This window comes from Sinohyriopsis cumingii, chromosome 2 (assembly GCF_028554795.1).
Source record: "Sinohyriopsis cumingii isolate HCF-2022 chromosome 2, ASM2855479v2, whole genome shotgun sequence".
Lineage (NCBI taxonomy): Eukaryota > Metazoa > Mollusca > Bivalvia > Unionida > Unionidae > Sinohyriopsis > Sinohyriopsis cumingii.
The window spans coordinates 80,459,822-80,472,930 of NC_142962.1; the positions used below are offsets into that span (position 1 = coordinate 80,459,822).

At 33.5% G+C, this 13,109-nt stretch overlaps 2 protein-coding genes across 5 annotated transcripts in view; one reads left to right on the forward strand and one right to left on the reverse strand.

Annotated features, from left to right (window-relative positions):
• LOC149805265 (brain-enriched guanylate kinase-associated protein-like) overlaps positions 1–7,734 on the reverse strand; it is a 42,851-nt gene extending 35,117 nt beyond the window's left edge. Inside the window, exons 1-2 of one of the 2 annotated variants that reach the window (XM_089948937.1) lie at positions 7,649–7,734; positions 5,008–5,130 (exon numbers count right to left, since the gene is read on the reverse strand). In XM_089948937.1, coding sequence (XP_089805063.1) covers positions 5,008–5,094 — 87 coding nt within the window. In that variant the 5' untranslated portion in view covers positions 5,095–5,130; positions 7,649–7,734. Of the gene's footprint in view, positions 1–5,007; positions 5,131–7,607 lie in introns of both variants that reach the window. The other variant, XM_089948945.1, reaches the window with a different exon arrangement.
• A 2,424-nt stretch (positions 7,735–10,158) lies between these two features.
• The window catches only part of LOC149805266 (spermatogenesis-defective protein 39 homolog), a 173,426-nt gene continuing 170,475 nt past the window's right edge, over positions 10,159–13,109 (forward strand). For 2 of the 3 annotated variants that reach the window (XM_089948956.1, XM_089948972.1), the window contains exons 1-2: positions 10,166–10,255; positions 10,350–10,439. In XM_089948956.1, coding sequence (XP_089805082.1) covers positions 10,371–10,439 — 69 coding nt within the window. In that variant the 5' untranslated portion in view covers positions 10,166–10,255; positions 10,350–10,370. Of the gene's footprint in view, positions 10,256–10,349; positions 10,440–13,109 lie in introns of all 3 variants that reach the window. The other variant, XM_089948965.1, reaches the window with a different exon arrangement.

The following is a 13,109-nucleotide window of genomic DNA, read 5'->3' on the forward strand; positions in this document are numbered from 1 at the left end:
GATATCTGACATAACTAGAAGGGAGTAATGATCTAATCCTAGTAGGACAACTTACAAGATTTAGATTGCTTCTCTGTTTATTTTGAAAGAAGAAATAACTCCACTGACGTATCCACGTACCTACTTATCCAAGTATCTACATTCTTATGTATCCACCGACCCACACAAAGTTGGGGCTGAAATTGGCAAGACAGTAGGGAGGATGGAGAAGGGAAAAAGCGAAAGGACATAGAGAAACAACCACAGTGAAGTTGGAGTGGACTGGAAATCAGCAGATTATGAAGTTGTACAAGGCAATGACTTCGACTGTTCACTTGATACTCTGATGAACCAATTCTATCATTTAAAACAGATCGGCTATTTATATAAATATATTTTTATTTGAAATTCGGTGAATGATTTATTTAAAAAAGAAGCGTATCTTCCTAATGTAATGTATTATCACAGCTGTTTATGTAATTGATTAAACTGGGCTTTTTTCATCTACGGGGGCTTATGTCATTATGTTCAATATATCTGCTCAGATCTCTATTTATTCCACCTATAAGTTTCACACTTTACACTAATATTTACTCAATCCAGGCAATAACACTGAGGGCGATCATCTCCTAGATAACGAGAACCAAATAAAGCTGACACCTTGTAAGAAGGTAAAACCTCACAACGCCACCACCAGTAGCAACCACTACAATTATTTTATGTGCACCTTATGTGTTTAACTGCTGATCGCTACATGTACTATTTGAAAAACTTAAAGGAAAAGCCTAGAGAAAATATTGATACTGGCAAGAATTCCAGTTTTAAACTTTGCTGACTTAAGATTAATAATACTGAGTCTTGGAGCTTAAATAAAATAATCTAAAATGTAATCTCTCAAAAGTTCAGCAAGTTGAACTATAGCCTAGGCCATATCACCAAATATCCCAAGATGTCTACCAAGAGGACTATTTTTGTTCAATGATCATGATCACACGGATGCTTTACGCTTATCTTACCTTACTATTTACTGGAATGAAGTAAGCATAGGGGTGGCAAGTTTATGGTATACAATCTACAACCTGAGAATACTGTCCTCCCATCCATCCATTTGGTCAAAAGATGTTACTGTGAGTCTTTTCTTCCATTTTATGTGTGGGCCTATTTACATTGAAGGTATATTATTGATACTGTGAAGAAAAGTGACTACACAAAATCTCTATGATTCAAACTTAAAAGTTAAAAGAACTGGATTGGGCATGTGGCTTTACTCCTACATTTTGTTTACTTTTATAAATCCTTGCAATGCATGTCAGCCTTCAGGATACCTTAGCTGCTCCTTGGATTTTGTGTTTATATTTTGAAACCCTTTCTGTGGAAACTTTCCCATTCATGAACTATAAAGTTCCCCTATGAAGAAATAACATTTTATATAGGTAAAAGATGTATTTCCCCATGTATATTTGGTGACTAACTACAGTCTTGAAACATAACAAATGACAGAATTGGGTACCATGAAATATTTTGCACCACAGTATTTCTGAACATACCTCAAAAGGTACCATGGTTAATGCAATCATATCAGGGACCAACAATTAATTTTTCTGCAGCAGGGGCCTGGGATTTTTTAAAACCATCTTTGAAATAGCTGGAAAAACTATCTTGCATGATTTAGAGTAAAATAACTTAAAATGTTATGTCCATTACAATATTTGAAGAAAACATTATTTTGAGATAAAATAAAATAAAATATCTCAGCTCCACCACTTCCATAAGTTAAATGATCAGTACTTTATAATAGATGAATTTACTTTGTGCATAGTAATTGCTGTACAAGTTGTCATCGAAACACTCTTACGTGGGATGATTAAGCTTACACTATAGCTGACACCTCTAAGAGACATTGTGCTGATATTAGCTTAAACAGGAAGCACTGACACTAAAAGCCTATAATTTTACTAGCTACAGTACTGATATAATGGACAGGGAAACTTTGAGGCCATCAGCCAGGTAAGATATTTATCAGCATGTTCAGTAAACATAAAAAATAATCAAGAAAATATTTAGTGGACTTGACAAACATACATAAAAAGCTTAGGCTGACGCATGGTCTTACAAAGGAATACATTTACAGTACTTAACACATTAACATATTCTGGCAATTAACTAACAAAATTTTCTTTGTTTTACTCCTAAAGCAGGGTTCGCGCTGGCTTAAAAAAAAAACACATTTTTTGTTGGCAATTTTCAAAAAATGTCACCGTTTTCACATTACATTTTTACCCGTTTATCTCAACATCCCTGTGAGCAAGGTAATATATTGTCGACATAAGCGGATGTTCAGATAAGAGGAGGGGCTGAAAATAAATTGAAATTTTGCATACAAGTGAAATTTTTCAGAGGTGACCTGTAGTCGGCGACTAAGATTTACAAAAGAGAGAGAAAGAAAAAAAAAACTAGAAATTTTGATTAAATGAAGACAGCTAGACTAAAATACACTTGTATACTGACAACTTACATTGGTATAATACACTCCACAATGTGTTAAATAATGTACATGTATATGAAAAATTCATGAATTCGATCATAAGTTAGAAAATTCATGTATCATAAAAATCCTATTCAAAAACACAACACATATATTTAAAAAAAAGTGGTAGTCCTCGTTTGATCTATATCCTGTTTTCAACAAACAATTTACTCTGATATTCATTATCCTAGTAGCATATGGCTGTATATTTGTTTATATGCTACATGTACAGTACTTAAACTGGCCTCAGTTTTGGTCAGCCAGAGACAATACCATCTTGCCAAGGCTACTAGGGGGATGAGGCTATCCATACAGATATGAAAACATGTGCAAAATAAACTTAAACAAACATTTCAGTGAGATGTCCCCCTTCAGTTAACTTGATGGCCAGATATCTATTGTTTCAAAATATTGGAAATTTAATTTGGGTTTTACATCACCACTGGTAGCAATTGTAAGCATGAACTTTTTTTTCTTGCAACCCTCACGGCACCATAAATATGTTCCAATCACTATGAAAAATGAAACAATTTATCAGTTTTGAATGCTTTTATTTAAGTTTTTGTTGCTGACTTATCAAAGGTTGTCGGCTTGCTTTGATGAAAGTGCATGAGTTATTGAAGGTGCCTCTAAAGGCTCTCTTTGAACAACCATAAAAATGTCCATTTCTTATTGCTGCTGCGACATTAAATAATTGCAGAACACTGACTAAGACATTTTTTTTTCATATGCTTAGTATATATACAGAACAACTGGTGCTACAAAGGTAATCAGTTTTCTTTGAAGTTTCAGCAAAACTATTTATTCTGTTACTTTTTTGTTGTTGTAAACTGCCATCATCTGGTTGATTGCAGTTAGTCAGGAACATGACTTTTTGGGTCATGGCACATTACAGCATACAGTAAAAAGGCCAGACATCAGCTTAAGTGGATTATGATATAACAATGCACTGTCAGGCTGGTTAGTCAATATGAACAATAAATTTGTTTAGGTAACAATAGATTCAAATGTATTTTATATCCAAGTCTGTGGTTTCCTGTCATGGTGTCTTTGAATTTCTCTGCTCCAAACCCAAGACTATATAAAAAAAATTAACAGCCAAAAATGTTATTGCCAAAAAAATTGCCAGATGGTATATTTTGCTGCCAATAAGAAAACAAAATTGCAATGTGTGACCTTGGTGAAAGCCAACACGATCACTGCCTAAAGTTTTCCAAAAGTTGGATCTGGCTTAAATATTGTTGACAATATCCCAATCATCTGCCATCATGGCATATGTGAAAAACATTATTTAAGCTTCATAAATATAGTTATATATGCAATATTTTATCATGAAAAATGAAAACATTGTTCAACATCAAGAAATCCATAACAAGATTAACTCAGAAACTTTGTACACTCCTTAAGTGCTGTAACTATCTAAGTACTGGTACAGTGAAAAAGTACTATTGTTACTGTTATACATACCACCAATAAAAATACTGCAGTAAACGAAATACCAGTACCATACACATCTCATGCAGTAGGAACAGGTAAGGTATTACCGATATTAAAATGAGGGTTTTCTTTCCCATAATCAGTTTGCATATTTGTATGTACTTTCACATATAATTATAAAAAAGTCAAACAAATACTAATTAAAACTTCTCTTATTCTTAAATCATGAGGCTTATTTGGCATATATTTACGTAAAGGATCCAATTAATATATTCAATGGCATTTACCTTTTGATTTAAATTGGAATAAACCATGTACTGGCACGGCATTATTCACCACTTTATTCCATCCAAATTACACATAAATCAGTAAAACTGGATTGTATAAAATGAAAATTCCACCCATTATGGAATAAACCTCATGATTATGGAGCAATCTGCTCATAATCACTAGATTTATTTCATCTAAGTAAACCTACTTTGATTCACTGCAATCATTTCCATAGATCTTTTATGGTACAAACATCATGATAATGGCACAAACTTCTTATAATCATCTCTTTATTCCATTTAAGAAAACCTACATTCAATCACTGCACTGATTTCCAACTCTACAGACAGCAATATATATATGATTCCATTTCATTTAATATTTCCATTAAGGCTTTCATTCTATCATAACTTCCAAGCATTTGTGTGATCCAAATCATGACCAGATTAAATGTCCTTTGTTGGGCATTTTTTTTTAACACTGCCAAATTATATGCCCTAGGAAGGTGGCTGGAGCCAAAAACATTGGAGCAGAACACGTACTGTATAGCCTCAGAATACCTAGATTTAAGCCATTCATTTTAACTGCTTAACTATAAAAAAAATCATCCGTAAGAAGTTTGAATAAATGATATTCTATTGTACATACCTTGCAGAGACAGCCATCAAACTTTACAAATCTTTGGATCAAACCCCAGGCCAAAGAGGTGCAATTTGTGTGCAAAATGATATACATAATTCCTTAGATAAACATATACAGGTAATGTGGTCCCATTAAATAAATAAGGCAATTACCTGACACGCTAGCATCTCTGTCAGTCTTCTATCTGTGACCACATCAGAATTCTGCCTCCTGTGCATTGTGATGATTCTTTGCATCATATGACCATACCATTCTATCTCTCAATGTCACCAAGCCTATACAAAAATTCATATTCACATAAATAGGAAAGGAGATAAATGTTTTCCTTACAGTCAAATTGCGTATCATAGATAAATATATCACAAAATAATCAATGTAAATTAACACCCTAATATGTAGCAAAATACTTCTTCCACAATTCTGGACAATCAGAATGCCCAACCTTTGAGAGTGTGAAGAAGTTACAATTAACTGATATTGGAACACGCTACACAGTGCCTTTATTTCGGCAGTAAGACCTCGACCCCCAAAACATAAATATCAGGATCAATATCTAGTCCTACATGTAAGACCTCAATGCTAATATTTACGTTGCATGCATCAGGGTCTTACTGCCTAACTAACAGCATTGTGTAGCATGTTTTGATGTCAACTAACATCATAACGAAAGTAAAATTGTCAGGAATATCTCACACAACTGGCAACTAAAATAACATTGATTTTCCAGAAAGAAAAGTCATAATGTTTTAGTCAGACTTTACTTACTCTGATGTCTTTTCTCTAATAAATTCAAATTTTCACAAAAGAAATAGGACCTGTTTTCAAGTTTCGCTGGCCTACATTTCAGTTGGCTGGAAAGTAATTAAAGCCATGAATGCCAAAATCAGGTTAAGTTTAAATATTATTTTTTTAATGAAACAAATAAAAATATATTATGCCTATTGAAACTGTAACCAACGTTTCATTTCATTCAAGAAACATATCCCCCACTTGAACCTACTTAGGCATACCTCAGCTACTGTCGCATTGCAACAAATTCAAATGTATGTCAGTGGAACATGAAAATGTGTCCATTTGCTAGTGTCATATTTTCATTCCGCCAGGATAAAAACAGCACAGTAAGTATAGTAATTACACATAAATTACTGGAAGAATGTCGATATAGGCTGCCAAGTGTGTGAGATATTCCTGAAACTTTGACTATTCATTCCAATGTCAGCTGACATTGGAACACGCTATACAAGGCCATTATTTGGGCAATAAGACATAGCACTAAAACAAAAACATGTGCTATGTCTTACACTGTAGGATCTGGCTGCAAAGTGTGCAAGATATTCCCCAAAACTTTGATTAATACTTTCCGATGTCAACTGACATGGGAACATGCTATACAAGCACGTTATCTGGGTAGTAAGACATAATACTAAAACAAAAATAACATGTGCTATGTCTTGCACTGTAGGACTAGTCTGACTATACCAACCCATTTGTACCCCTCTACCGATTTCAATAATGAAAACTTTTAATGTGATAAAAAAGTGCAAGGAACTTAGTCAATTCATTCATTGATTTATAATTTCAAACGTGACTGTGAGTAGAGTGGCCCTAACACCGTCATCATCTGCACATTTCATGCTTAACAGAAGTTTTCAATATAATAGATGGACATGCTCAAGATCCATTTCCAGTTCCTGGACAAGTCCATTTTCAGCAAAGGGGTGTGTACACAACTACAGCTGTATATATATAAGTCGTCTGCTTCCGATATTTACAATGTTGAATCAAGCAAAGGAAATGAATATCAACAAATTATTTTCCTTTGACATGGATTTGTTGTCCTGGTCATGGTTTTTAATGTCATTTTTCAGCATACGATAGGCTATGTATGACGGCCAGTATTAATGGTGGAGGAAGAACCCAAGAAAACCCCAGGAAGAACCACCGACCCACGAGAAGCTATTGGCAGGCTTTCTCACATACCCACATTAGCTGAATCCTAGACTCAAACCCACGCAGACAGAGGTGAGATGGCAGTGAGCGCTTTAGAGAAATCGGCCACTTGACGTGGATTTAACAAGCGGTTTAATTTCTATGTTCATGTGTGCAAAGGGAAATGTTTACAAAATCTTAATGTTATGTAATTTATGGAATTATCCGGCAGTTACTGAACAAGATGAACTACCTCATTATGTTGTCCGATGGAAATAAACTAGCCCATAATGTACGCAATATGGTGCCGTGTTATTATGAAAAGTCCGTTAAGTATGAAAGTTGCAGGGGATGCCAGTATTTGTGCCATTCTGGTCAGTCAGGTTAGAAATTATAAATCAATGATTCAGTTACTTAGTTCTGTGCACTTTTTATCACATTAAACGTTTTCGTTATTGAAATCGGCGGGGAGGGGGTATAAACAAACGGGGATGTAAAGTCAGACTAGATCGATATCTAACATTGTATGACCAACCAGGAACCGTGATGAACTTGACAATAATTTTGACATTTCCTTTCTTTTTTCTTCCTTTCTTCCAAAGTCTGAAAAGAGGCGCGTCACGTTATGCGTTTAAACAAAATTGAAGAGTAGTTCTTAAATTATGGGATTTATTCAAGTATAAAATAGCAAAAGAAATGCGGATTCACTTGCTCAGGCTGCTGCAATGCAGCAAATGGTGGTTAAGTTAACACAATTAAAACTTATCCACAGTAAAATTGTTGCCTGAAGAATAAATATTCAGATACCTGTGACTAAATTTACCTATAGAGTTTTCTTGCCAATCGTTACAAAATAGCACTAACCTGTCATTCGTGTCGTGTGATTTGTGTTGTAAAGATGCTTGGATACGTTGGAGAGACGCAGATTACGGACTGGTTACAACTTTTCGTCAGAGTAAATAGACTGATTCCATTCTGCACTTTTGACAGCTGTGCCGTAGCTTAACATATTGGACGGGAAAAAAGCTAATACAATAGCTAATAGTATCACCCTATGCTGTAAGAAATTTTATCGTTTAATCGGTGACGTTATAGCCACCACCCCTTACTCACCCAAAATAAAATATAAATTTGTTTAAATAATAGCATCTTCAATATGAGCAGATATATAATGAGAATGGAATAGTTTTCAAATCACTAGTCCTTTCTAACATTTATTACTAAATAGAGATAAAGTTTTATTAATATCTGTATTTCTTATAATGCACAGTTATTAAAGATAAAAATAAATAAATAAATTTAAAAAATAAAAAAATAATATATCTTTATATATCATTGACGAACGTTCGATGTTTATCAGGACTCAATTTATATAATAAAATAGTATGGTGTGCATAATACTTACTATAATGTATTTTATAAATAATTAATCATAATTATTGAGAATTAAGTTAAAATGCACTTTCACTTTTAAGGAATTAGTAAACTTATTTTTTATACTTTCACTAATTAAATTATTCTCAAATTAGAATAATATAAAAAAGATTCTTAATTAATTGCAAACAGGGGACATAATTTAAAAAAAAAAAGAAAAAAGCACAAAGATTAATGAATGTCAACATAGTGTTTTAGAATTTAGACCTTTTGGATATATCGTATTAAGACGGTGAATCATATAGGTTTCCTTTAGCACACGTTCCATCTCAGAATCAGCTTTAACAATACGTTGGAAGGAGAAATCTTGCAAAGTATGGGAACTCTTGTTAAAATGTGCAGCATTTTAAAAGGACTAAAAATCTTAAAGATTTCCTAACTAATTCTAAATTAGAAAAAAAAACATCATATAAAATAGATTCATCAGCTAAATGTAATAGCCCATGATATTCACACTGTTCTTTTATTAATGAAAGTACTGGTTTCAATAGTAATAATACGAAAGAAACTTTAATATTCGCTGTGATCCTTATTGTAAAACATCGAATGTTATTTATTTGATCACATGCAAAAAATGTGGCATCCAATGTATTGGACAAACCAGTCAACAAATATCTAAATGTATGAACCAATATAGATCAGATATAAAACATTATATCGATAAATCATTTTCATCTCATGTTGCCTCACATTTTAACAAGAGTTCCCATACAATAGTCAATAAAACTTATATTGGCAGTGAACATGAATGAATGAAAAGAAGAACACGTTACTTAGAAAAGATGCTATCTGTATTACAATTTGCATCACACACATAACAAACACTTTTTTTCGCCATGATTACTATGTACAAGTCAGATGGCTACTGAGAAATATTTCATTTTTTATGCTTATTATTTATACTTACCTGATGTAATTGTTTTTTCTCTAAAGGTAGATGATGAGCCAGGACATAACGGAACTGAAGATAGAACATTTTAATAAAATCATTAATTAAAGCCAATAAGTAGAACAATTTCCTGGACAATTTATTCGTCTTCAGAAAGGTATTAATCCAATTAAACACACCAAATAAATGCACAATAATGTATAATTGTTACGTACAATGGATATAATTATATATTAATGGGTATGCTTATTACAGGGGTGCACAACCTTTTTCGGGCAAGGTCCAGATTGCATTTTATAAGACCGCTTGAGGGCCGCAAACACTAATTTTCTTTAATATAATTACTGTTCACGGGCTAGATTTCTGCGTTGTTTTAATTCGCCCGGAGGGCGGGACAGAACACGTTCACGGGCTGGATCTGGCCTGCGGGCCGGGGGTTGTGCACCCCTGACTTATTACCCGTGCAGATACTTGTAGTTGAAAATGTAGAAGATATTTTGGAAATAATAGAAAAGTGTTTTATAATTCCTTGGTTAATGAACAACAGCAACAACACAAACAAATTAAAGAAGAAAATCAAGTTAAAGTTAAACGTAATGTTGAATGTAATTAAATCAATTATGAGATTTCATTGTTGATTATGTTCTATATTATTCATAACGCTTAGAATATGCATCTGATGATGAAATCCTTCTGTTAACCTTCCTTAGTTAAAAATCACTTAAAAACAAAATAAATCATTTTCACTGCAAACTTTGCTTCCATAATTCGGTAATTAACATTATTTCACGAGTGATCATTGCCATTTGCATATTGGTAGTTCATCAAATGTGCACATATTTCATACAATTATTGGAGTCAGTTATGAAAATTACTTTCATTTTCTATTTCGCGAAAGAAACAGATACGTATGTATGTATGTGATAATTAAATACTTCTTTCGAAATTTTATTCAAATACAAAATGTATATTAAAAAAATCCATTGTGTTATTTTATTTCCATTGCGTTCCAGTTTTCTATTGTGTGTATTAGTCATACCACTATCTGTATAGCAGTCCAAAGATGGCTTCTATCTAGGGCGTGCAGTGATTGACTTCGTATATTATTACGCCATTTGACTTTATTTGGCATAGAATTGACTGTTGATGTATGTAAAGATAGTTTAATATATTGTGCATATATAATCAATATTACATCCTTAGTTGACACTTTTATCTTATGTCAGAACTTTTGATTTTCAGTCTTCGATACAGCCTTCTATTATGATGCGCATCTTGTTTAACGCAACGATGAAAACACCTGTTTCACGCGCGCACGTGCCTGTTATTGACGTAAGTACGTCATTGATAGACATTGTTTCGAAAAAAGACAAGGGAAATGCTTGATACACTCAAAGATGTGGAAAAAAATAAGATGTTTCAAGGTAATATACGGCTGCATATCGAGAACAAACGGTTTTGACTAAAGTCACTATTACACATTTTTTCACTTCCTAATTATATCAAGTAATTTAGGGCCACCAGCGTTTGGAAATCAACTTGCCGTCTGCTATTGCTATCATTCTTGTGAAAGTTACTTGACATTTACAGTACTGATATTGTTCATTTTACTGTTATGCATTATTATACGGTCCTCTCATTGGTTAAAAGAAAATGACGTCTTGTATTTATTTATAACTTATTTTCAGTTGGCCATTGAGAGGGCAGTATTCCATTCATAGCATTGTTTTTGCATATTAATCGTGCCTGATCAGGGCCATATCGAGTGGTACTGTGGGAAAATGATTTGGCATTTCTTAAAGGTATAATGTCAAGTCAAACTTTTGATAGGGATACACAGTCGAATGCCTGAGCTAAATATCTGTACCAAATTTATTAAGCTACACAAAGCATAGCGTGAAATATCAGCGTTTATTCTTAAATGGGCTGTGAGAGCAGGGAAAGAAGTGTCCTCCCTTGTTATTATATAGTACATGTATGACGGGTCAATTTTAAGCAACGATATGAGCCCCTGATGTCTCGAATGGATTGGTGAAGGTTACTAGAAACACCAAACTACACTCAAAAACCAAAATGCACACCAAAATTCACAAAGAATCTATTATGATTAGTATTTGCTTGAATAATAAGAAAAATCTAAACTTTGTTTTATGTGATCTTGATATTAATTATTTACTTTTTGCCTATTTATGGCTCAGTTCGTGTTATGATATCACTATCATACTTAGTCACAATAGTCAGATACTTGGAAAGGTTTTATACAAAAATTAAATGAAAAGCTATGATTTTTTTTTATTTGTCACAAACTAAATCATTTAAGGTTAGACTAAATATGTAATGTCAGCAAATACTTTGTTACTTTAATACTTTTCACTTTAAATTTGTGTATTTAATTATGATTTGCCTTCATCATACCTGATCATTCAAAATCAAGTTGTATTAAAAGTCATTGAGATCATGTATACACATTTACTTGTGTTAAATGAGTGTGATATGTGTGTGTGATTTGGATTTTTAACGTAGCTTTAACAAATTTTCAGTCATGTCGCTACGATGTCTGCAGTGTGGCAGTTTATAGTGATGTCTTGCACTGGGGCATCATGCCGCAGACATGTAACATGATGTCCCACCCAGTCACATTATCCTGACACCAGGCCAACCAGTCCTAACACTAACCTCTTAATGCTGAGTGCCAAGCGAAGCAGCTGTTAGTACCATTTTTGTAAGTCTTTGTTATGACTTGGCCGAGGATCGAACCCACGACCTCCCACATCTGAGGTGGTCACTTTAAAAACTAGGCCACCAGAGTGGTCAGTGTTAAATGAAATATAAACTGTTGTTTTAAAATATTATTCTGATTTTGTTTAACCAAAGTATATTCAGTCCTGTTTATTGAATATTCAATACCTTAACTGTCATCAAGAAACTTCCAGATGAAAATTATCAATGACTATGGACTTTTACAATGGTGTCCAGTTACTAAACAAGAAAAGAGTACTAAAGTCTAATCATCATAATATAGGGCAGTATGAATTTGTTTTTATCAACATGCATAACTTTCATTGTGACATCACAATGTGTGACATTCAATCCGGATTCTAATGGATCACATCTTTAGGTTGATCTCATCCAAAAATGTCCATGTACTTTAACATTGATTTTGTAAATAATGACCTTCCAAAGGACTATGGATGCATGAGGACCCAAATAAACTTAAAGACCTAATAATGTTTCCTACCTTAAATATTCTCAGCATGTTTTTTTATGTTTTCTAATTTCATGGTGTTTGTTTTAGTAATCATATTATATGTTTTTTATCTTATAGGTGTTGTCTAATGTCGTAAAGCGCTTAGAGCTTCTAAAGATTAGGCGCTATACAAAGTCCTCATTATTATTATTATTATAAAGTGAGTAGTTGCCATTTAAAGATATGTAAGATCAAATTCTAAAAAAGTGACACCTATTACAGAAATAATCTGTGTTGAATGCCTAGATAACCTGTATGACGTTTACTATACATTATTACATAGGTAAAAAGTAAATAGTTTTAGCTTTAATATAATAGGCTTTAAATATGACTAAGCTGTTGTTGACAACAAAAGTAAGGCCAAAAAATACGCATGTTTCTGGTTGACTGACTGTCCTTGTTTTTCATTCCTGACCCTATAACTCTTTTTTTTCCAGCTGGGTTAAAAAAATAATTGACAAAATTGATTTGTACATCTACAGTAATTGAGCTAGTTCTGCCTAGTACTTGAAGTTCTTAGTTCAATATATCTACTAATCTCTATAATAGGGGCCCCGAGTGGCAGAGTGGTCTAAAGCACTCTCCGTTATGGATCACTGCCATCTCACCTGTCTGTGTGGGTTCGAGTTTAGGATTCAGCCAATGTGGGTATGTGAGAAAGCTTGCCAGTAGCTTCTCGTGGGTCAGTGGTTCTTCCCGGGGTTTTACCAGGTTCTTCCTCCACCATTAATACTTTCCGCCATGTATAGCCTATC